Source organism: Gossypium arboreum, chromosome 8 (assembly GCF_025698485.1).
Source record: "Gossypium arboreum isolate Shixiya-1 chromosome 8, ASM2569848v2, whole genome shotgun sequence".
Taxonomy (NCBI): domain Eukaryota; kingdom Viridiplantae; phylum Streptophyta; class Magnoliopsida; order Malvales; family Malvaceae; genus Gossypium; species Gossypium arboreum.
This window is the reverse complement of record NC_069077.1, coordinates 21,577,330-21,603,295: the sequence shown is the minus strand read 5'-3', so window position 1 is coordinate 21,603,295 and position 25,966 is coordinate 21,577,330. Positions and strand designations below refer to the sequence as shown.

The 25,966-nt window shown below is 34.0% G+C and overlaps 1 protein-coding gene across 1 annotated transcript; it reads right to left on the bottom strand.

The window, feature by feature from the left end:
* Positions 1-23,096: 23,096 nt before the first annotated feature.
* On the bottom strand, positions 23,097-24,631 carry LOC108468949 (uncharacterized). Its single transcript, XM_017769818.2, has one exon. It carries the CDS (start codon positions 24,229-24,231, stop codon positions 23,326-23,328), a length of 906 nt encoding a protein of 301 aa, XP_017625307.1. The 5' UTR covers positions 24,232-24,631; the 3' UTR covers positions 23,097-23,325.
* Between the last annotated feature and the right edge of the window lie 1,335 nt (positions 24,632-25,966).

The following is a 25,966-nucleotide window of genomic DNA, read 5'->3' as shown; positions in this document are numbered from 1 at the left end:
CGTGGCTGATGCGATAAGTCGAAGGGCTGTGGCAGAATTAAAAGCGATGTTTGCTCGTCTAAGTTTGTATGACGATGGAAGTTTATTGGAAGAGTTGCAAGTAAGACCGACTTGGGTAAAACAGATTAAGAAGCAACAGTTAGAGGACGAGTCGTTGGTTTCTCGGTTTCAGCAAGTTGAGAAGGGGCAGAATCTGGACTTTGGGTTAAATAGTGAGGGAGTTCTTTGTTTTCGAGGAAGAATTTGTATGCCGAAAGACTCCGACTTGAGATTGATGATTTTGAAAGAGGCACATAATGGACCTTGTGCTATGCATCCAGGAGGGAGTAAGTTGTATCGAGACTTGCGAGAGCAATATTGGTGGCCTGGGCTTAAGTGAGAAGTGACCGAATTTGTAGGGAGATGTTTGACATGTCAACAAGTGAAGGCCTAGCATCAACTACCTTCGGATTATTACTGTAGGTAAAGATACCACTTTGGAAGTGGGAAAGGGTAACTATGGACTTTGTAAGTGGGTTGCCGTTGACACCTTCTAAGAAGGATTCAGTTTGGGTGATTGTGGATAGACTCACGAAATCTGCTCATTTCATACTTGTCCGAACCGATTACTCACTTCAGAAGTTGGTCAAATTGTATGTGGCAGAAATAGTACGGTTTCATGGTGTGCCAGCATCGATAATTTCAGACCGAGACCCAAGGTTTACATCTCGATTTTGGCAAAAGTTGCATGAGGCATTGGGAACACGACTGGATTTCAGTACGGCTTTTCACCCTCAGTCAGATGGGCAATCAGAGAGGGTTATTCAGATTTTAGAGGATATGTTGAGGGGTTGTGCTATTGAGTTTAGAGGCAGCTGGGAGGACCATTTGCCATTGGCGGAGTTCGCGTATAACAACAGTTACCAAGCAAGTATTCAGATGGCTCCATATGAGGCACTATATGGGCGAAGGTGTCGTTCGCCTACTTGTTGGGTAGAATTGGGGGAAAGGCAAATACTTGGACCAGAGTTGGTAGCAGATACTGAAGACAAAATTAAGGTGATCAGGAATCGGTTAAAAGAGGCGGCGGATCGACAAAAGTCTTATGCCAATCTGAAGCGTAAGGATATTGAATATGCAGTAGGGGACATGGTCTTTTTGAAAGTTTCGCCTTGGAAGAAGATATTGAGATTTGGTAAGAAGGGTAAGTTGAGCCCACGGTTTATTAGGCCTTACCGAATCATTAAGCGGATAGGGCCGGTGGCTTATCAGCTAGAGTTACCTCCAAAACTGGATCGTATTAACGATGTTTTCCATGTGTCCATGCTAAGGTGATATCGTTCTGACCCAACTCATATCGTGCCAGTTGCAGAAATCGAGGTACGATCGGATTTGACCTTTGAAGAGGAACCTGTGCAAATACTTGATCGCGATGTCAAGGTGTTGAGAAGGAGGTTAGTCCCATTAGTGAAGGTACTTTGGAGGAACCATGGCAAGGAAGAAGCTACTTGGGAGATCGAAGAGGCAATGCATCAGCAGTACCCTCAACTGTTTGGATTAGGTAAATTTCGAGGCCGAAATTTCTTTAAGGAGGGTAGAGTTGTAACATCCTGATTTTCGGGTTTTTTTCGATTCTTGATATTTTAGGTAAGTTTCTAAAATTTGGGTATGTAAATGGGCTTATGGAAGGCCCATTATATGGCCAAAACCCGGGGAAATTTTTAAATTTTGGACTTAGGAGTTAGGGGTTCTGGCTAGGTGCCCTTATATAAAGTTGTGGGTAAAATGTTTCACAAAAAGAGCGTTAGTAAAGTGGCAAGGGTGACGCCACTAAGCTCCTAAAAAGGTGGCGTGTGGAGCATAGGGGAAGACCTGGGATCGATTCCCTGTGATGGCAAAAATAATGCTAATTTTTATGCTTTGTGCATACAAAAGTTGTAGCTGAATGGAACTCTTTAGAGGAGAATTTGAATCAATCAAATGCATGGATTAAGGAGGGATAAGAGGAGAGATTTTAGGGATTTGATATGAAGATAGAGTTGGCCGAATAAGAGAGATTGCAGGGGGAATTTCGGCAGAGAGGTTTAGTTAGGGATTTTCGGCACTTAGGTATTTTTGTGCCGTTTTCTCCTTGGAGGATTAGTCTTTTTCTCTCTTTTTCTTTTGCAGTCGAATCTACCTTCTCTTCTTCCATCTTTTCTTCCTTCTCCTTCTTTCAAACCAGCCCACTATTTCCCTCCATTCACCATTGTTTCTTTCCCTTATCTCTACTTCTGCCGAAATACCGCAAAAGCCGAAATCAGTGAAGATAGGGGGGTGCCGATTCTTTGTGACCAGCAACCTTTTCTTTCCTTTTCAATTGTTGGTGTTCAATTCCTTTACCTTTTAGGCGTACGGGTTCAAGAGAAGAAAGACTGTGGTAAGTGCTCAAACTCTAAATGACTCCTAGAGTAACTGTTGGCAAAAGTCGAAACCCTATAATTTAAGGAGGTGGCCGAATATGGGTATAGGTTTTTGGGGGTTCTTCTTTTAATATTTTTTTGATTTCTATAGTGAAGGAGCAGCAAGGCGTAGTGTCGACTTGAATCAGCTTGGGTCTCCGGAGTGGCTAGATCTAGTCAATCAATATCGGCAAGGTAAGGTTCTTAAGGCCATTTTGGATGGTGGCCGAATGTGTAAGTATTAATATAAGATGGTTCTTGTTTTGGGTCAATTAATGGAAGCTGATTTATTAACGATGGAATATAGGAGAAATCGTGTAGGAGATCTCGTCGAGGAATATCGCCAAACAGGTGTGTAACGAACCATTTTTCATAGCTTAAAGCGATAAATGCCGAAAAGCCGAAATACCGAAATTCTGGCATTTCGAGGACTTGTGAGTAAGCGAACGCTCACTAGTTAGTTAGAATCGATGAGATGATGATCGGGAACAATGGAAACGGTAAGAATGTGATTTTTGGCGTTCTCGGTAAGTTGGGCCTCGAGGGGCCGAAGTGGGGCCCATTGGGCTTTCGGGCCCATTTGGATAAAATTGGCAGAATATGAAAACTGGTTAAATTACGCATCGAGACTGATAAAACTGTCATGGAATATAGGCTAAATAGGCCTAGATGATGAAATCGGCTAAGTAAGGCCCACTAAGGTTTTTGGCCCAATAACTCAATTTCGCTAAAAATAGGCCAGACTCACTGTTTGCACACATGAATTGTTAGTAACCGTTAATGAACATGGAAACCCTAATTTTTGGTAAAATTATAGAATTACCCTTATAATATGAAAATGACCGTTTTGCCCCTAGGTAAAAATGACCATTATACCCCTAGGGTTTAAATATGAATTTAATACATGGGATTTTGATAAACATGGTATGTATGATATGCACATGACATGTATGATATGCACATGATATGTATGATATGCACATGATGTATTCATAAATGCATTGGGTTGGGTTTTTATATGGATGGAGGAAGTGTAAAAGGGTTTATGCCCCAGTTATGATAAAGGGCTTATGCCCCAGTTATGATAAAGGGCTTATGCCCCAGTTATTAAAAGGGCTTATGCCCAGTTATTAAAAGGGCTTTGCCCCAGTTATTAAAAGAGGCTAGGCCTCCAGTTATATGATAAAGCTATCTTTGCCGGTGGAGAGTTATGGCGGGGTGGGTCGAGTTAATCCCCACATGGTGTGTTGGTTGGTACGGGTGGAGAGTAGCGGATGGTGGGTTGAGTAGTCTCCCTAAATAGGCTTCCATTCTCTCATTGACATTACATGTGATATTGAAATGGGCCTATGGGCCATACCGTTCTGATAAAGGCTTGACCCGAAGAATATGAAATATGAAAAGGCTTCGGCCCAGTGTTATGAAATGTGAAATATGAAAAGGGCTACTGACCCGATACATGTTGAGATTGGATTTGCGCTTAGGCCCAACAGTTGTTATTGTTTTGGGCTCTGAAAGGGTTTGTTGCTGCCGAGTTTCCAAACTCACCCCTTTCCTTAACCTTCTGGTGAGCCTTGATGTGGGGACTTGGGTGGAGGGATTGAGTAGCCACGGTGATCGCCTTTGGACTTTTAAATAAGCGGTGGTTTTCATTAAATTTCCTTTAATTATTATTTATTTTTGGGTTGTAATAAGGCCATTTTAACTTTCCTTTTATTTCTTTTCGTGATTATTTTAATTTTAATAACTTTAAACACAGTTGATAATTATTCAAATGGGCTAGACTTAGGACGTGTTTTCAAAACGATACTTGTTTTCAAAATAGCTCAACGCCACGATTAATCGATTTATCAAAGACGTCCACTTAAACAAATTTAAACTCGATATAACAAAGTGTGGCTATGGTTGTGGGCATGTCTAGGATTGGATCCAATCAAAGAGTTTGGTACTTAAGCAACCTTCATGGCTCACCTCCTCTGTCTCGGATACCTACCTGGTGCCCAGCTTCCATACACTTTGTTAACTCAACAAAATATATGGTTTTTAAAACACTAAAACGGAACGTGGGTTTTCAACTCCAATGTGGCACTTCAGATTCGGCCATAATGTCTGGGCCAGGTTTGGAGTGTTACATACTTTGTGTATTCTTTCCCTGTTTTATAGATTATCGAAGCTAGCTCGGACTCAGGGATTATCGAGAAACGTCATCACACTATCGATCATCTTGTTGGTACTTCTGGCAGCTTTGTATATATGGTATATGACTTGTATAGGCTAGTGTCATCTTGGTATGTTTTGAGTTATGATATTAGCCATGAGATTTGGCTTGTAAATGTTGGTGTGTATGGCCATTTAAGTTGGCTTAAAATTATGTTTTGGATAAGTGTTATATGTGAAATATATAATGCCTTGTGTTTGGCATTGTTTGCCATGGTTTTGGATATGACTAAATGGTTACTCATTGGTTAGTTAATAATGTTTGAGAAATGGTACATTATGGTATGATTTATAGATGATGAATTGATATGTTTGAGAGGCATGATTTAGTTGATGGTAAGGTGATGAAAATATATTTAAAAGTTACGTGAATTTGGTGAATTATCCAAAATGAGTTGGTATGTTTTGAATATGGAATTGAGTAGTTGAAATGGTTGAGGATAGATGGCATAATATGTGTATGATTTGGCATGTTTTGGCTACCTATATATGCAATGAAATGGTATTATTTGATTGCTTTATGTGCATGAGAAAAAGGGTGGCAAATTGGCTTTGCAAATCACCTATTTTTGTCTACACGGGCAGAGACACAGGTGTGTGTCTTGGTCGTGTGTGATACACGGTCATGCTGCATGGCCGTGTGTCCCCTGGGGTAACCCTTCGAATTAAAGTCAGTATACCCTATAGGTTTGGCACGGCCTAGACACACGGGCGTGTCTACTGGCTGTGTGTGGCACATGGGCTGGCACATGGACGTGTGGTCGGCCGTGGACCCATGTTAGTAACCCCTTTAGTTTTCCCAAGGGCATGGCACACTGGTGTGTCCTCGATTGTGTAGTGCAAGTCAGTATGTATGCCCTGTTTTCACACAGCTTGTGACACGGGCGTGTCTGGTGACCGTGTGAGGCACACGGCCTGCTCACACGGGCGTGTGACCTTATAATATTGTAAAATTTTCTAAGTTTCTCAAACTTTGTAAATGTTATTAGTTTAGTCCCGAACCACTTTTAAGCATGTTTTAAGGTCTCGCAGAGCCTTATAATAGACAATGTGAATGATTTGAATGGATCTTATATGTGAATGCATAAATGTATATGTTATGCATATGAATGATGTGTATTGTTCGATAATGCCTCTAACCCTATTTCGGCGGCAGATACGGGTTAGGGGTGTTATAGTACCTACCGGGATGATGTAACAACCCGATTTAGACCCTAGTCGAAACAGTGGTTTTGGGACCATAAATCTGAGTCAGAAAACTATTTTAATATTATTTTGAGTGCCTGTTATATGTCAATTAGTATGTGTGAAATTTTCGTATGAAAATTTAATCGTTTGTGTGCTCAATTTGGTAAAAGGACCTAATCGCGTAAAATGTAAAAGTTGTATGCTATTTTTTAAAAGTGTTAAAGTGACATGGCTTATTAATTAAGAGGCCTTATGTTGATATTAAACCATTGGTTTTGATAATGGACATAAATAGCCCTAATATATATAATTTTATAATGTTTATAATAAGGTTAAAATTGTAAAATGTATAATTAAGTTATATTAAATTAAACCAAACATGAAAATTAGTGCATTATGTGTTCTTATTGCCGAAATTTGAGAAAAAATAAAAGAAAAAAGAACTCTAGGGTTCGGCAAAGAAATTCTATGAGTAAGGTATGGTTTTGACTCGATTTTTCATAATTTCTACGTTTTTGTAATCGTTGCTTTGTATACGATCAAGCCCATGTCTTAATTTTTTATTTTGATGATGATTTTGAGTTATGCCATTGTTGATTTTGTAAGTTTTGTGAAGATATTGATGGAAAAAGAAAGATATGTTTTGGGTTAGTATATTTTGTCTTTGAATTTTTGATGAATTTGAGTAAAATGGACTAAATTGTGAAAATGAGTTTTTGAGGGACTAAAATCTGAAATAAATGAAATATGTAGGTTTGTATGAGCTATAGGAATTTCGACCAAGCATATGTCTAAAGAAATTTGGTGTAATTTGTAATTTTATGAATTAGGGGCTAAATTGTTAAAATGTGAAAATGTGAGGGCTAATTTGTAAAATAGCCTAAATATGTGTTTTTGGATTGATTTGAATGATTTGATAAATAAACGAGTAAAATTTTTATTGAATTAGATCAAGAAAAGTGGAAATTAGATTTGGATAGGGAAAATCGAAAGTTATTGATTAGTCGTTCCGGTCCATTCGTGTCCGTACGAGGTAAGTTCATAAGTAAATAAATATTGTTAAATTGAAATATAAGTGCATTATATATGCTGAATTGAGCTGTAAATATATATATATATATATATATATATATGTGATACCGAATTGAATTGAGCTTTGGAGAATTTGTTCTGATCGTGGATTTTTCGAATATGTGAAATTGAGAAAGTTTCGATAATACGACAATGTCCGAAAAGCCCCGTACGAACCATAGGAATAGTTAGGATACATATGTCATGACATAGGATTCCGATATGTGTTATCATGTAAGACCATGTCTGGGACGTTGGCATTGATTTGTGATTTACGTGTAAGACCATGTCTGGGACATTGGCATCATATATGATTTCATGTAAGACCCTGTTTGGGATAGTGGCATCGATATTTGATTATATGTAAGACCATGTCTGGGACATTGGCATTGTATGAGCTTACGAGCTATCCGAGTATCCTTATTGATTCCGAACGGTTCAACGGGAGTTTCGAGAAATAAATGGGTTTATGAATGTGCATCCGAATTAGGTATGTTGTGATGTATATGAAATTCTGATATGAAAGTGAGTATGATTATGATAAGTTCATATATCATATATGTGAAAATGAGATGTGGATACTAGTAAGTAAACTATGATCTAATGAAATATATGAGAAATATGGAATTGTAATTGTGTATTGCCATATATGATACAGGTACATATGATTTGAATATGAAATTTTGATATGAAATGTTAGTATGATTCAAATGACGATATGTGAAATATATGATAACGAACGATGTGTTATATATGCTTATTAGATGAAATTGTGGTCCTATGTTTCGAACATGAGAATTATGAAAAATGGAGCATGATTTATATGTTCATTGATAAATAAGTCTAATGAAGTTACCTAAGGTGGTGATGTTGGATTAGATAAGAAAAGTGATTGAATATGTGTTTGAAGTTAAATAAATTGGTTTATTCAAGTTGAATTATATACATGATCTTGTGAAGATTTATTTGCTTATGGCTTACTAAGCTTTCGAAGCTTATTCTATGTGTTTTTCCTATGTTCATAGATTTTTGGAGTTCTGCTGGGCTTGGAAGTCGATGGAGACGTCATCACACTATCCAGCTATCATTTCGGTAAATAATGTTTTGAGTTTTGGTTATGTGCCATGTATAGGTTAGAAGTATGTGAATATGTTTTGAGATGTAAATATATATTTTTCCAAGTGATATGGCTTGATAATGGATGTGATTGGTTTGGTTTTGTTATGGTTTACTGATGAGAAAATGGTATGTTTTAATGCATATGAATGACTAAATGAAATGGTCAATTTGGTATGTGCTTAATTATTACATTTGGTTTAAGTTTGGCATGAAAATGGACAAGAAATTGAGATGTTGGTGATGTATGATTGAATGAATTCGACTTATGATTTTAGTATGTTTTGGTATAGATATTGAGCATGAAATAGATTGATGATTACATGATTTGAATGGTGTTTGTTTTGAGATTGAAATTTGCTGAAAATGTGGTATATTGGTGCTTGGTTTTATGCTCGTAGGTATGACCCAAAATGGGTGGCAAATTTGTTTTTCAGATGGCCCATTTTTGTCCACACGGGCGTGTGTCTCAGCCGTGTGCGACACACAGTTATGTAGCACGGTCGTGTGTCCCCTGGGGTACCCTACGATTTAAAGTCAGTCTCAAGCACAACCAAGGCACACGGGCGTGAGGCTAGCCGTGTGACTCAAGTCAATTTCGAACACGACTAAGGCACACGGGCGTGTCTTGTGGTTGTGTGAATAAGTCAGTATGTATGCCCTGTTCTAACACGACCTAGACACACGAGTGTGTCTAAAGCCGTGTGAGGCACACAGCCTGTTCAAACGGGCGTGTGACCTGTACAACTTTAATAAATGGTTAAATGTTGAATTTTTTTTGTATGTGTTCGGTTTAGTCCCGACCTCTTCCTAAAGCATGTTTAAGGTCTCGTTGACCTATGTAAGGGACTTAAAATTGATGCTTGACTATGATATACATATGCATGACTTTTGATTGTAAAATGATTTTGAAATGTTCCGTTTTTTCGGTAACGCTTTAAATCTTAGTCTGGCAACGGATATGGGTTAGGGGGGTTACAAATGACGACCTAAATTGCATCTTTCCTCTTCAGAGACAGGGGTAATCTCGATATGAAATCCATAGTCACTCTATCCCATTTTCACTCCGGTATCATCACAGGCTGAAGCAAACCCGAAGACACTTGATACTCGGCTTTCACTTGCTGAAAAATCAAACATTTCGATACAAACTCAGAAATGTCTCGTTTCATACCCGACTACCAATACGATTTCTTCAAATCATTGTACATTTTGGTACTCCCTCAGGTGAACAGATAAACTACTACTATGTGCCTCATGAAAAATTTACTGAATCAACTCTGGATTTTTCGGTACGCAAATTCGATCTCAAAATATCAAACAATCATCAGATCCAATTTAGTACTCTGAATCACTATTCGACTCGCATTGCTCTCTTTTAGCTTGCAATTCACTATCACATTTTTGAGCTTCACAAATTTGCTGAAGAAATACTGGTTGCTGAAGGTTACTTGACATAAGAGTGTATGACTTTCTGCTCTAGATTTAGAAGATGTTGAAAAAAGATTGAATAGACCAAGTAGAAATGCTGGGCTCACTAATCATAACATAGTTGAAACTTATTTATTTCGAAGTTATGGACAAACACTCGATAAAGTTGAAACTACACACTTAGATGATAGATCTTGGGTACAAGCTTTTCACCACGATTCAATTGAACCATTACGCAAGTAAGTTTTAGAATTTGATAAATATTCATTTTTTTAATTTGTTTATCTTCTAACCAAGTAATCCACTTTTTAACATAGTGAGTACAAACAAGTCTTGAGTTCTCGTTCGCGCTCCCGAAGATTACAACATCGAGAGATTCATAAGTTATTCACAGAATATTTTCATGAATGGTTAGGGAAAACGGTATGCAACTAAAGCTTTCATTGACAAATAATAATGTTTTCATCTAACATTTATAATTAATCAATTTACTTTCAATTCAATAGTTTGGAGTGGAAAGGACATCAATGACAAAGTTAAATGGCTTTCCCAAGGTCCAAATAGAGTAGTAAAAAAGATATACTGTCTTTCTCATTAATGGATTCAGGTTTCATACAAAATCTCGCGAAAGATTGAGAAGGACTCAAAATTGTGGAATAGTTGTTAATTCTTCAATTACAAGTTATTCTAGTGCTAGGGATAGCAATCCTATTGAGGGAAATATGGAGTATTATGGACTTTTTACGGACATTATTGAGTTGGATTACTATGGCAAACGAAAGGTTGTCTTATTTCGATGTGATTGGGCTGTGTTAATATTGCTCACGGAATTAAAAAATATCAATTTGGTTTTACAATGGTAAACTTCTCTCGATTAATTCACACTGGACAACAATTGATTGACGAGCCGTATGTACTTTCTTCTCAAGTCAACCAAGTTTTTTACTTGAAATATCCAACTATGAGGGTTGGTACGTTGTACTCCGTAACACCCCTAGAGACTTTTTTACATGGGCAATGGAAGTAGAGATGACATCGACGAAAGATCAGAAACTTTGCCTTTTCCAGAACAAAACTTAAATGAAACTATCCTTAGTACTAGTACACAATTTTAATAGGTTCGCTAGGATGTGGATAAAGATATTTACGAATCATGATGTAGTAAGATTTTACGATTTTTTAATTATGTGTAATATTATAATTTAAATCTTGATCTTGTTAAATATTTCAACTATTTTATATGTACTATTATTGTTGTAAATAGTTACTAATATTTCAACTATTTTATATGTATTGCAGATAAAATGCCTAAAAGAAGATTGCAAGATCTAAGTATTATTCAAAATCCTCCAAATTCGGAAGAAACAAATAGTGAACAACAGACTGCTATTGGATCTTCGAATGGTTCAAATACAACTGACGAACCTGCAGAAATTCAAAGTAATGTTAACTTTAATTTACATACATGTTGACTTTTATTATTTATTTTTGTTTCAAATTCTTATATTATCATATACCATTTTTTAGCTGAAAGTGGTGGGAAACGCAAAACTTAAGGACGTATGCTATTAAAAGATTTATATGAGCTAAATTTTATCGAGAGTGTCAAAGTGACTAGAAACAGTCACGGTCAGCCTATTGGATCAGAAGCTCGACTTTTAGCAGGATACTTGGGCATTATAGCACGAAATGCCAATTTGTTGCATATCAACTACGAGTCATGGCATCATATGTTTGATAGTAACAAAAACCAAGCACTCGATAATATTAAGGTAATAACGTGAATGTAATTTTTAATACTTTGGTTTAAGTTTCATTTATATTTACTTTTTAAACTTTGTTATTTGTAGGAGAGATTTGTTTTAGAGGTCTCAGATAAGGCATTAGAAAAGAAATGGATGGACCATAAAAGTAATTTAAAAAAGGAATATTTTAATAAAAATATAAGCCTCGAAGAGAAATTGCGAAATGTCCCGCCGAGAATGCTAAGGTACCAATTAGAAAATGCAGTTAAATTTTTGAAATTCAAAGAAAAGAAAAGTATTACGTACTTTCAAACTCTTATAATTATTTTGGTTTATAGTATTTACTATATACGTAATAATAATTTCATAATGTAGGATCGTGAGCGAGTTGGAACTACAAGTAGGCAAAAAAAAATTCACGCACACAACTGGGTCGAAAAGTTTCGCTTGTGTAGCTGATGACGAGGTATTTTGAATTTATTAATTGTGTCAAATATTAATTACTTTCTACTAAATAATATTTTTCCTATTATATTGCAGGAACTGTCATCTGGTTAAAAATTTGGACGCGTTCAACTTTTTGACATTACACATAGAAAGAAAGATGGATATCCTATGACTACTAAAGCTGTAGAAATTATGGTATATTTCCTTAATAAAATTTGAATTATTTTAAATATTTATCATGTTTAATTATAATGGTTTAATTTGTCGTTTGTAATGTCAATAATACCAAGTTATGTTGCATTTATTTTGATTATATATTTTGTTTCTAACTCTTTGATTGATTTATTAAGAGAAACTAAAGGATAAAAGGGCGGAGTATGAACCGATCGCTTCAAGTGATAGTTCTGTTAATCTTGATGACATTGATAACCAAATTATTACTAAAGTTTTGGGTCCTGAAAGGTATGGTCGGGTTCAATTTCAAGGATCTTTTGTTCACCCAACCCAATATTTTGGATCCAACTTGCAGCAATACATGCATTCGGGGAATCAGGCTCAAGCTGAAGTTTAGAGGTTAAGAGACTAGATAGTTTAGATGCAAGTGAGCACAGTTGAGCAAATTGCTCAACTTAAAGTGGAGGCAGCATCAAGGGAAGCAAAGGCTCAAAGAAAATATGATGAACTCCAGCTACAATTGAAAGCGGAGGCAGCAGCAGGGGAAGCAGAGGCAACAAGAAAATATGACGAACTCCAACTACAGCTTTAAAATATGATGAAGATGTTTCAACAATCACAGAATCTGCTATCTTAGACTTTTGTTTTCTTATTGTGAGAATATTTTAACAATATAACTTTTGAATATAATATATTTTACTATTTCATTTATTAATTTAGATCATATACATATTTCTTTCGTGATAATATCATTTAGATTTGAAGTTTTTGGTTGGATTTGATGTTACAGGAAATAATGTTGACAATTTGGGTTTTATATGAATGAAAACGGGTTGCTAAAATTTGATAAAGTTAGTGGCATTTGTGGGAAAAGTGTCGTTAAAGGTCATGATCTATAGCGGCGTTTTTCCACATAAACGTCGCAAAATTTAGCGGAATTATCTATAGCGGTGTTTTTTGCGGCGCTTATCAAAACGCCGCAAATTGTTTTAGCAGTGCTTATAAGCGCCACTATAGGGCCAAAAAATGCCACTAAAAACCTATTTTGCTGTAATGGTCTAGGCAAGTGAGACCGAGAGGTAATCTTGTTGAGCACTAATTCGTTAGTCCCAAGATAGTTGGTGAGATCAAAAGATTAACTGGATTAACTTATCTAATTTGGTAAATTAGAGACCGAGAGGTAAAATGGAACTATTTTAGGAGTTTAAACAATTTAGATCCCTAATTTGAGGATTAGTGAACCATATCAAAGTCACTCAACCACTATTTGTTATTTAGCTATAAATTTCATAATTTTGTACATTTTACAATTTAATCCTTAGTAGCTAGCTTGTAGAATAGTATAATTATTATTGACTTTATGATTTGTCATACTATAATGTTTAGTGATTAGTAGGTTAGACTCTTTATTTTGCAAGCTCGTTTGTAGAAATTGGTCAATCACCAAATCTCTTGGGTTTGATCCTTAGAGTACTTTATACCCTGTTATACAATTATATTACAACTAATCTGTGGCACTTGCAGACACCGCAAGTCTTATTTTTATTTGATTTTTGTATTTATTTTTTTATTTATCCACCTCGTTCGCGAGACTAAGAGGTAGAAGCGATCAAGAACATAATCTATAACAGCCCGTTTTTGAGTTAAATCGGAACAGTGGTTTTAGGACCACAAATTCAAAGTTAAAATATTTATTTTATTCTTTTATTAAAGTTTACAGTATGATAGAATTATTGTGTGAAAGTTCCGTAAAGAAATTTTACCATTTAAATGCTCAATTTGTAAATAAAAAAAAAGACTAAATCGTGTAAAATGTAAAATGTATGTTCTATTAGTTAAATGTGTCAAATAGCTTTGGCTTTTAATTCTGATGGCCTTAAGTGGTAATTAGACCATTTTAATAGTAAGTGGACATTAATGGACATGAAATGGATGATATAAATGTTTTATCATTAAGGTTAGTTTGGTAATTCATGAAATAATGGTTAATTAGTAAAACAAAAACAAAATTTGGTTCATTCATTTTTCTTATTACCGAAAATAGAAGAAGGAAATATTCATGAAAGCTTGCTAGTGTTCAGTCACTTGGATGCTTAATTGGTGAGTAAATTTTGTCTCGTTTTTAATGATTTCTATGTTTTTTAGATCGTTGCAGCTAGTGCTAGCTGACCCAAGGACTAATTTGTAAAACTGTTAAAGATTTTGAATGATGACATTGATGAATAAGCATGTTTTTTTGAAGTTTCTTGATAGATTATGAATGTTTGTTAATAGATATACAAGTTTTGTTAAGTGATTTTTAGTGAAAATGCAAAATAGGGATTGAATTGAGAAATGTGTAAAGTTAGTGGTTAAAATATGAAATAAATAAAAAATATGGGCTGCTAGGGACATATTAGCAATTTAGCTAGCATGGGTATATTTTAAATTTCACTAATTTGTGATTTTATGAAATAAGGACTAAATTGTGAAAAATGTGAAATATGTGGGGTAAAAGTGTAAATGTGTTTTAAAGTGTGTTTTGGATTAAATTGAATGAATATATGATTGAATAAGTCAATTTTGAATATATTTAGATCAAGAAAAGAAAAATACGGACTTGGATCGGGAAAAAGATAAAGTTATCGACTAATCGACTTATTTCATAGTTTACACGTCCGAGGTAAGTTCGTTTGTATTAAGCACAATAATAATTATGCTTTTAGTGCTTTGATATTGCATAAATTGTATATACGGGACTACATTTATGTTCGACGACAAATCGACTATTTATGGCACTCAGTGTGCGATTCGACATAGCTTCGGCTATATATAGCACTTAATGTGCGATTCAACATAGCTTCGGCTATATATGGCACTTAGTGTGCGATTTGAGATAGTTTCGGCTATGTACGGCACTTAGTATGCGAGATATCAAGTATGGCACCTAGTGTGCGAGACATTAAATATTCAACGGTATTCCATGTATGTATGAACTTGTTAAGGATTGGTACAGGTATATACATGTATATTATGAGCTTACTAAGCTCATAAAGTACATGATAATATGTTTGGATTGATGAATGTTGTATTTGTGATTAGTTAAGTTCATATCATATGAGCTTACTAAGCTTATTAGCTTACTTTGTATATTTTTCGTGTTTTATAGTGATATCGAAGCTAGCTCAGACTCAGGAATTGTCGAAGACTATGTCACACTATCCAACCATCACTTTGGTACTTTTTAGCCATTGGTTTGGTCATATGGCATGTATAGGATTATGGTCATTTTGGTTATGTTTTGGTAGTGAATTTTGTCATTTGAAAAGGCTTGTGAATGGTTATGTTTTGTTTGTATATATAGCCATAAGATTTGGCTTAACTTGGTTAGTTTGGTTGTATATTTAAGTGTGCTTATGTTTTATATTATGAGATTTGTGGAATTGGTGTTATGCTTGTGGATTGGAACAATAATGTATGTTTGGTATATGTTGTTAGATATGTTAATGCCATTTTATAATGTGTTTAATGATATTTGAAAATGGTACGAATTTACCTTAATTGTGACTGAACTGAGTGATGTTTATGTTATGATTTGGTACCATTTTGGTTGTTTAGGCCTATGCTTATATGGGGTGGAAAAATGGCTTGGCAAATAGCCTATTTTTGTCCACACGGGCGCGTGTCTCAGCCGTGTGTGACATACAGTCATGTTGCACGGCCGTGTGTCCCCTAATGTTGAAATTAAAATGAAGTCAGTATGCTCCACACAGTCTCACACACGGGCTTGTGACCGACCTTGTGGTATAAGTCAGTATACCCCCTAATTTGCACATGGCCTAGCACACAGGCATGTGACTTGGTCGTGTAGCATAAGTCAGTATACCCTACAGGTTTGGCACGGCCTAGCACACGGCTTGGCACACGGACATGTGTGGCCACTTCGAAGGGCACACGGGCTAGACATAGGGGCGTGTGGTTGGCCATGTAACCCAAGTCAATATGTACCCTCTGTTTTCACATGGCTGTGACACAGGCGTGTCTAATGGTCATGTGAGACACATGGCCGACACGGGCGTGTGTCCTCTATTTTGAGAAAATTTTCAAAGTTTTGTGAAAGCTTTATAAGTTATCGGTTTAGTCTCGAACCACTCTTAAAGCATGTTTAAGGCCTCGTAGGCTATTATAAGGGACCAATTGATTGAGAATGAATGATGATTGTATAAATTGATTGAATGTATGAGAAAAGTACAATTATATGTGTTATAAGCTCAGTAATGCTTCGAAACCCTATTCTGGCATTGAATAAGGGTGATGGGTGTTACATAATCAATCTTTGAAGTTAATGGCAAGAAGTGCATCTTTTTCTACCATCGTAAGAAGTTACCACCATCAAACAAGTCAAGCTTAACAAAACTGAGAACTATAATGTCTCACTTTCATGTGTTGTAGTAGCCATCATAAATCAAAATTGAAATTTAAAATTGTTAGAATGTGCATCATCCTTAAAATTTTAGGAATTTGAAACAGTGATAAATAAATGGTGAATCAGTTATAATCTAAGAAAGTCAGAAATTGGAAATTATCAGTGTTATGAAACAGTGAAGATAGATATTAAAGACATTTGGAAAGGTCTGTGTATTGAGAGAAATAAATCCAGGGTATTGACTAGATTGCAAGAGAGTGAAAAGTATTAAGGCCAAAGTGAGAAAATTGAAAGTTAGAGTGATTAAATTGAATTGAGGGAAAAATGAAGAGGGACTACAGTTTTCACCAAAAAGAAGCATGAATCATATATGGAATTATAGGAAAAATTTAGGGGCAAAATGGTAATTATTCAAATAAGATAATTATGGAGACATAATGATTAAGGATGAATATGTGTAAAAGTATAATTGGTGGGGAAAAATGGTGATTAATTAATAGATATTTTTGTAGATATTTACATGGAAATGTGTAGAAAAAAGTAGAAAAATATGGGAAAAGACGGATAAAAATCCATCAACCTCCATGTCTCTCACGTTACCTTCTATAGGCTATTACCTCAACTTTTGCTTTTCTTTCAAAGAAGTTATTTTCACCATTTCTAAGCCAATTAAGCTAAAATCCTCCAATTTTCTCCATGATTAATGAGTGACATCCATAGAGAAGTGTAATAGTAATCTCAATTTCATAAGAAGTGCGACCATACTTGTCTTAGAGGAGAGAAAAAATAAGGATTAGTGTTGAATACAAGTAATTGAGGTAATAATGGTAAACTTTGCATGAAATACATGCTAGTTTTACTTAAATGTGAGAATGATTTTAATGTGTAAATATTGTATGTTTGGATATGGAAAATGAAGAAAAAGTGAGTAAATGTGGGAAATAAGTGGAGAGTTAAAGAAAATAAGGAACCAAAGGAAAAAGAAGAAGAAGAATGTTTGATTCCAAGCTTTGAATTGTAAGGACAATTAGAGTTTCGTTTATTTTAAATATGTTGTTAATTGTTAAGGTCTATTAAGTGAATAAAAGTCTTATTATGATATTTAATTATATACTTACATGAAGAGTAAGACACGGTAAGGGTTAAATATAAGTAAATGATGAATTAGTTTTATTTACTAGGTAATATGTAATAGAGAAAATGAAAGAAAAGTGTGTAAAAGGACTAAAGAGTAAAAGAATCAAAAGTTAATAGAATTACAATTACTATAAATAAATGAGTATATAAAGTGATATATGAATAAGATTAATGAGAAAGATAATATGGTAATGTTGTGAGTTTATTTGATAAAGTGTGAGAAAGAAAGGATTAAGTTATAAAGGATATAAAAGTTATAGAAATTGCAATATTTATGATTAAATGGGTATATGAAATAAAATATGTGAAAAGTGATGTGTGTAATGATGTGATAATGTTGTGGATGTGTTTGATGGATTATGAGAAAGTAAAGGACTAAATTGTAAGATATGTAAAAGTAACATTTCATAAGTTTCATAAGAATCAATAAGGAATTATGGGAATTTATTTAAATTATGAGATATTCTATGTGTATTAAAGAGAATGAAAGTTCAGAATATTGTGTTACTATGACAAGGACTAAATTGTAAATAGTGCAAAAGTGCCATGTGAATGATATGTTTTTCCAAAGTAGACGAGATAAGAACTATTGGGATATAGATGGCATGCCATTAATGGAATATTAGTGTTCTCTCTGTTTACCCGCTTCAATAATGTCCCGTTACCCGTTTTGTCGGTGTCCCATTCAGTTCCATATATCCTATGCGTTCTGTTAAGTCTACTGGACTTCTATAAAAACGTAAAAGGTTTCCTCTGTCATATGATAAAGTATAGCATCTGTTAAATGAAGGAATAAGAAAATTAAATATATTGAAATGGGATTAAATTGTGATACAATAAATTATAGCAATAGATTAAAATATGTACCAATTTAATGGTAAGTTAAAGTTAATTATGAGTACAAGTTCGAATAATATTATGAAAATAATTATAAAAATTAGTATTTTTTATTATGAATAAAATTTTATTTATCTCTAAATTGTGCTTACTAAGCTAACAATAGCTTAACGCGTGTTTTATACATGTAGTTAAAAAGTAAAAGTAAGGACTTTTGAAGACTAGAAGCATCTCATCACATCACATCAACAAATTTGATGAAAAGAGTAAAGTTTCTTCTCTATTTTATTTTAGTAAATGGCATGTACCAAGGTATGTTTAAAGGATGATGTGTTTAAGGGACTTAAATGTAAAACTAGTTTCATGTTTTAAATATATGGAATAGTTTTCATGTTCAAGAGCAATATGTTAAATTATGAATATTTGGGATTGAAAATGCTTAAATGATATATGAATTGGTTTGGTTGCATTTGAAAGTTGTATACAAGGACTTCGAGGTAAAAGTTATAAAATTGGCAAAGAAAACTTGAAATTTTCAAACAGAGACACGATTCCCAAAAGTTACATGGCCTAACCACATGACCGTGTGGCAAAAACAGGCTATGACACGACCGTGTGACCCGACCATGTGGCAAACATGGGCTGTGACATGGTCGTGTGAATACTGAAATCAAATGTTTTTGGAACCACATAGTTCCCAAGATTCACACGGCCCAAGGACACAACTGTGTGCCCTGTTTTTCACAATAATCCTTATTTCACTTTAGAATAATGTTTTAGACGCAAGAATGTTTGAAAAATTTATTCGTTCTTGTTCAGTATAATTATAATATGATAATAACAAGCTAAAAAGATTAAAATACGATCTGAAAGAGAGTTCAATTTAATAGTTTTTGGCCAAGGTTAATCTGGCACCAAATGTGACATCTCTATAACTTGACTCGGAGATCGATCAGGTATTGGGGTGTTACAGAGTGGTACTTCTTAATTGTTGGTAAGTCTTGAACATATGAACAAATATTCGAATAAAATAACCAATCTGTGGGATAGAGCTCCAAGAGTGTATTAAACAATTATCTTTAAAGTTCTATTTTTACCCTCACCTATATTTTGGTGTGCAAAAAAGTTACAACCAAACAAACCTCAAAAATATAATGAAACCTAATGACTATTTGTCCTTTTCACTGCTAAAAATAGTTTAAGGAGAACTGAGTAAAATATAGCAAGAATATCAAATTCTATAGAAAACTTTTACATTCTTCTATGTGTCTTACAAATGAAATTTGAATATTGTTTATAAGAGTTCTCATATCTCCTTTTTTATTTATTTTGATGTATCTTCATTGAAACAAAACTATCATATATATATATATATATATATATATATATATATATATTTCAATAATCACTTTTAATCATCAATTACAATATTTAAATTACTAATAACACTTCACTCCTAACTATTCAAGCATTATAAATATTTTGAAAATGTTAAAATTAGGTTGAGCAAAAAAACTCGACCAAATTGAAAACCGGCTCAAACTGAGGTATTTGGATGGTTTATAGAATGTACGTTCAAAATTCATAGATACCCAAAATCGAACCGAATTCTATTTTTATTTAATTCATAATTATTTTAATTTTTATGATATAAAAATAAATATTTTATATTTAAAATAGTAAAAATAAATTAAAAGTATTGAAAAATTTATTTTTAAAAATATTTATAAAAAATCTTGAAATTTTATCAAATAATATTTAAAAGCCATAAAATAAAGTTCATATTATCAAAATAAATCTAAAAAATCAAAACTAAAAATTAAAATAAGAAACCGAGAACCATATTATTTGAATCGAATTGTGATGGACAATTCAAAAAATTAAAAAAAAAAATCCAACCGAACTGAACTGAAATTACCCTAATTGAATGAAATTGTTTCCTTTTCATAACATGCATTATCATTTTACTCATTTTTAAGATATAAACATCGAAATAGATATAGTACAACAACCTGGATGATACTTCCACTTATATTTTGACATTTAATTATGAAATGAGAAATTTATTTGAAATGAACAGTTTTAAAAGGTAGATAGCATATTTTACTCCTTTTTATTTAAATTATTTGAATTTTAAAATTCAAATCGATTCGAATTTGAATAACTCGGTTTAATTAACTCAAAATTCAAATTTTTTTTCAAATCAAATCGAGTTTTACTCACTATTTAAAGTTGATATCATAAGTCAATCGAATCTCAATTTAATTAAAAAATAATTAAAAACTCTTTATTTTTACAAAATAATATTTATTAATATGAAAAAAGTTTATAAAATATTACTATGACTATATTTGAATTAATTATATGCCTCCTAACCTTAACATGTGTCAGCATGATAGGCAACTTGAGAAATACTTGTGATATCCTTTGACTTTCACTGAAAGCCTTCACAATCAATCTTTCAAATCCTCGTCATCCATCCGATGCTTGGTCTAGTAGAAGACCTAGTTACCCACTTCCTCTTGAAAGGCGTAAGCCACTCACTCTCATATCTACTTGCTTGACAAGCTTTTTTGATAGATACGCGCTTTTTAGGCGCAAGCATTCAAATATGAACACCTTCAAAATCGTTGAGCTCCACTTAGGCATAATGATATTGTTGATTGAATGAGTAATACAATGAGCCCTCATGATGCACATCCTTCACATACTTTATGATGATAATTTCTTTTATAATAACTCGTCACATCATATTAGAAAATAAAATAATATATGCTATAAGTACCCTCCCAACAATAAAAAAGAGATCAAACTTGAAGAAACCATAAATAACCTCTACAAAATTACCCTCAGAAATCATATTCTCCTCAACAATTTTCCTGTCTCTTGTTATTTCTAATACTCCACCTCTTTTAAGTGAATCCAACTCTTAAAACTCACTCTTTATTTCTTTTTGTAGATTATATCGACTAAACTTAAAGTACATAATCATTCGATGGAATGGGTGAAATTTATTGCTAAATCTAAAAGAAAATACGTAGAAACAGTTATAAATAAATGAAAGGAAAGTGGGAGGAAAAATGATATAATTTGGTAGCACCGTCATTAATAGGTCGAACACTATCGCTCATATTAATGTCTCCTGCGTGAGACTGCTGGCTGAGTCTCCATATTTCAAAGTCTTGGAGTCGCCGCCATTAATAGGAAGGAGGATAGGTCACTCCCAATATTTACTCCATTATAGGTAGGGTGAGGGTCCACCATCACCTACACACCCTTCTGCCACCTCTTTAATGTTTGTCCACGCGGCCGAACAACCTCCACTTCATCATCCTTTTTTCATGAATTTCCTCTCTCCGGTGACACAAAACCTGCCATGCTATAACCAAGCACCTCATTCAATTCATATGTAATTGTGCGGTAATCTTTTTCTAGAAGTAAATATGGGGTACAACACCAATATATAATAACAAACTTTCTTAGAAGAATAATAATGTCAAATTAACTATTTATGAATATTTGAAATTAAATTGTTGAAGTGGAATCATGGCTACAAATTTTAGTTGGTAGTTTGAATCCTCAAGTACTCCTTTCATAAGTAATATTATGTAGGATGTTAATATCTCTTTTATGAGTTACTAGAAATCGTATCTCCATCAAATGATATTTTTATCCTATAAATCTTTTAAATTTTTCTATGAAATTAAGGGATAAAACTCTAAACAATAACAATATTTTCTGTTAAAGAATTCATCAATTCTTAACCGAACAATACTTTAAAAAAAATTCAACCTCCTTTCAACAATAATTATTCGATTTAGTATTATAATTTGAATATATAAATTCATTTTAATTTTGCATTCAATGGGTTCCATTGTTTCAACTCAAATCTATTTATTCATTATATATTCTAATTTTTAAATAACTATGCAAATTCAAAATGAAATAATAATAAGTTCTAACAATGCCCTCCGTCTATATATTTTTCTCACATTTGAAAATAATCCTCAATTTTCACTTTTTTTTGGGGGATTTTAATTAAAAAAAATATCACTTCACCAATTTATAAGCATACGAAAGTCATGTAAGCAAATAAAATTGTTGACATGACTAACTTATGAAGGAAATAAGTTATTTCACAGTAAATTTATTTGGGCATACAGATAAATATCCATTTTGTTATTTGGCTATAGTTCTCCTTTTGGGTTCTCTGCTCTTAATCTTCATATTTTTATATTTTAGTTAAATTGCTTTATTTTTAAGACATAATAATTTTATTTAGTCTTTCAATTTTACAAAAAATTATTTTAACTCTCTATTTATTTTATAGCCTCTTTTAACCATTAAATTTGTATTGCTTATCAAATCACCTCAAAATGAATAGAAAAATTAACATTTATTAGCATTGTTGACGTGGCATCCATCTCACAATCTATATTTATGCCACGTTAGTAAAATTAACAGATGTTGGGTGATTTAACAAACAACGTAAATTTAAAAATTAAAAAAGATAAAAAATTAAATGAAATACTAAAATAACTTTTTGTAAAGTTAAAATTAAGCCTATTTTTAAAGAAAAAGTTGGTTGAAGTATTACAATTTCAATCATGTTAACTAGGTAGCTCGCATAAAAATGAAAAAGCTAAAATGATCAAAAATATTTAAGTCAAAGTAACAAAACGGACTAGCTTTAGATTCTAAAATTATCATTATGCCAATATATTTGCTTATTTGACTCTTTATGCTTATAATATTGAACACATGAGATTTATATATATATAATTTAAATGGAATTGTAATTAAAAATTTTATGAGACGAGTTAAAATTGTATCATCTCATTTTCACTTGTTTAGACCTAAATTTTAAACTAAAAGTGAAAAATTAAATATTTTTGATTGGAAAAAGTATAAAGATTTAATTAGACTTATTACTAGATATGGTAGACATATTTTCCTTTTCTTTCTCATTTTAAGGAAACAAAATCACACTTAGTACTGACGATTACAAATCGCAGCATAAAACTGCAGAAAAGCAGCTTGCCAAAACCGTAACGTTCCCTTTTTGACCAGATTTGATAAAAAGTAAAAAGCGATAATTTTATAACTTTCACAATATCTGCAGTGAAATGTCAACGATTTACCGCGCTAAACGGTTGTAATTGACTGTGCCCATATCAGCAAGCTTCCTCGACCTATTAGCGGAAAACCCCGCTGCGGTGGCTAGCTGGGGTTTCATTGTCGGCCTACCATCGCCGGTAAATGATATGTCAGGCGGCAAACCGCTCTTCTGGTTCCAGTGCCGGTTCGGACTCGCCCTCACCAGCGGGCTCATGCAAAAAGCTAATCCCGATACGTTCTTTACCCCGCTCCTCGCCGCCGTCGGTGTCCTCTTCCACCGTGGGGAAGCTTCTGGCGAGAGTCCCGATGGTAATCGATGACACCCATCTCCCGTATCTGCTACAATCACCGGCGACATTCCTCTATCTGTGATCCTGTATGATTTCCTATCCCCGGTACCGAATTGGCCGAATTCTTCTACATGAGTTGCTCTCGAAAATTGCTGCTTTTTTCGACGAACAGCAAAGAATGCCGAGAACCAAGACGGAGATGACGAGGACGAGGACGGTTCATCTGACAAGTCCCGACGATAACGAACGTTAGGATCCGAATTAAATTTCTCGGATCTCGACCTGAACAGATTCGAAAAAAGCGAGACCCTGTTTTTCTTCGTGAATGATCGGGCCGCTTCGAAATCCCCGTTGGTCGTGGCTCCGTAGGTAGGACCCACCTGAGGAGTGCTGTAGAATCGCTGGTGGTGGATCCAATTGTCACCGTAGTCGTCAAATTTCCGTCGACTGACGTAAGGAGAAACGGACCGAGGGAAAACCAACGGCGGCGGGTCAGGTTTCCGACGACTCTCAGCAGAGCGTGCTAATTGAGCCTGAGCCTGAGCGGCGACGACCGCAAGAAGACGCTCCCGGAGACAAGTGGCGCAGACGCCGACGCTGCTACTGAGGTCAGTTAAATGTTCCTTACACCTCATTTACTTAAAAACGAAATACCCTTAGCTTATTAACTTGTCTTCTGTGATATCATCTATAAAGAGAAAATGTTGATTGCATGAGTGGGCTGTTGCTGTAAAACGAAGGAAGGTACCTGATGAAGAAATAAAAAAAGGGAAAACAGTGTCCTTTTCTCAGTGTTAGTGAAACAGAGAGAGAAAGCTTGGTGTTTGGGGTTTCACGTAAGAGAAAAGAAGAGTAAATGTTGGGTTGTTCTTCGTATTTGGTATCTATCTCTGTCTATATAACTAGCTTCATTAATAAATATGGTGTTAGTAGGAGATGGGATTTATGGTAGGTGTTGGTTCTTGTTACCAAATGTATCAAGGGGGGGCACTTGAGTTTTGTCTTGCCGCCCTGCTTCTTCGTAAAACTGCAAATTAGTAATTGCCTGCCTCCAACTTAAATGGTATATTTATGGTTTAGTCTATTTTACTCAAATTTGAAGTTTAATTTTTGTATTTTAATTTAATTTGATTTGATCCACTTATTTTTATAGTATGATTGGCTAATATCATTCTTTATTATGCTCAAAATTAGGATTTAATTTCTATATTTTAATTTGGCTTAATTTGATTATTATCTTTTAGTATGTTAAATATTTCCGTGTTATTGTTAAAAGTAATGAAATGATTTTTCTTCAAATCAGTTTAAATTGCTCATTAACATGTAAATTTATTATTTAATTGAATATGGTTGATTGAATTCTTATGTATCCTTAAATGTGTGATAAAATAATAGTAAAAAAAAAATATTAACATCATCACTTTAATAGTAACAGCTGACATTACATAGGTAAAGGGACTGAATTATGCCAAATTAAAGTAGATAGGTTAAAATCTAAATTTCAGCCTAGTAAAGGGGGCTCAAACCATAAATTATCAAACTTATATATTTTGTACATTTCTAGTGGCTATAGGATTAGCTGATACTTAATAATTACATTACAAGATTTGTTGGCTTTTCAGCTTTATTTTGAATCCTCAAAACTTATACAGCATTATGGTCCAAATACACAAAAGATATTAGTAAAAGGGTAATGCTAACACCCTAATGGATTCTCAGGAAACAAAGATCCAATCAATCCATGTTAACACGCTTAATTAGGGTTAGCGCTTTGATGTAAGAAAAAGGGAAGGTCAACGTGGAAATAATTTCAATTAAGAAATGGGGTTAGCTTAAAGAATCAATTAAATCTTGGGCGATATTCAATGATGGAAATGAAAGTGAAAGTGGTGCCTTCAGTTCACATACAATAGAAAACGGTACTAGGAGTGACGAATAAAAAAAAGTGTGAAAGAGCAGTGTTGATGGGACTAAAAGGGGGCAACTAGGGCTAATTAGGGCAGGCATCAAGAGCTAATTGAGCATCCCACTTTGTAATGAGGCAGCTTGTTAACATATAAACAAACCAAAAGTGTGTACATAGAATCCTCTGGGCCTGGCAAGCTTGGCCCACATAAGTGTTATCACAGCATCTATGCTTTTATTGGGCTCGAATTCAGACACTGCTGGCCTTATTCTCCATTGCTAAAACTCCAACCGTTTGATATATAGACCGAAGGAGTTTCATTATATGGAGCAGTTGAGGCGCTTAAAATTACTATTTTGCCATTAAATATTTATGTTTTAAATTTTTACAAACAAAATGCGTATAGCAAAACTTGATACATTCTAAGGAATGTTGTTAATTTGAATGTAAAAAAAAAAAAGAAA

Coding starts and splice junctions, on each gene's coding strand:
- LOC108468949 (XM_017769818.2), bottom strand. CDS start 24,231: ATGAGGTGTAAGGAACATTTAACTGACCTCAGTAGCAGCGTCGGCGTC.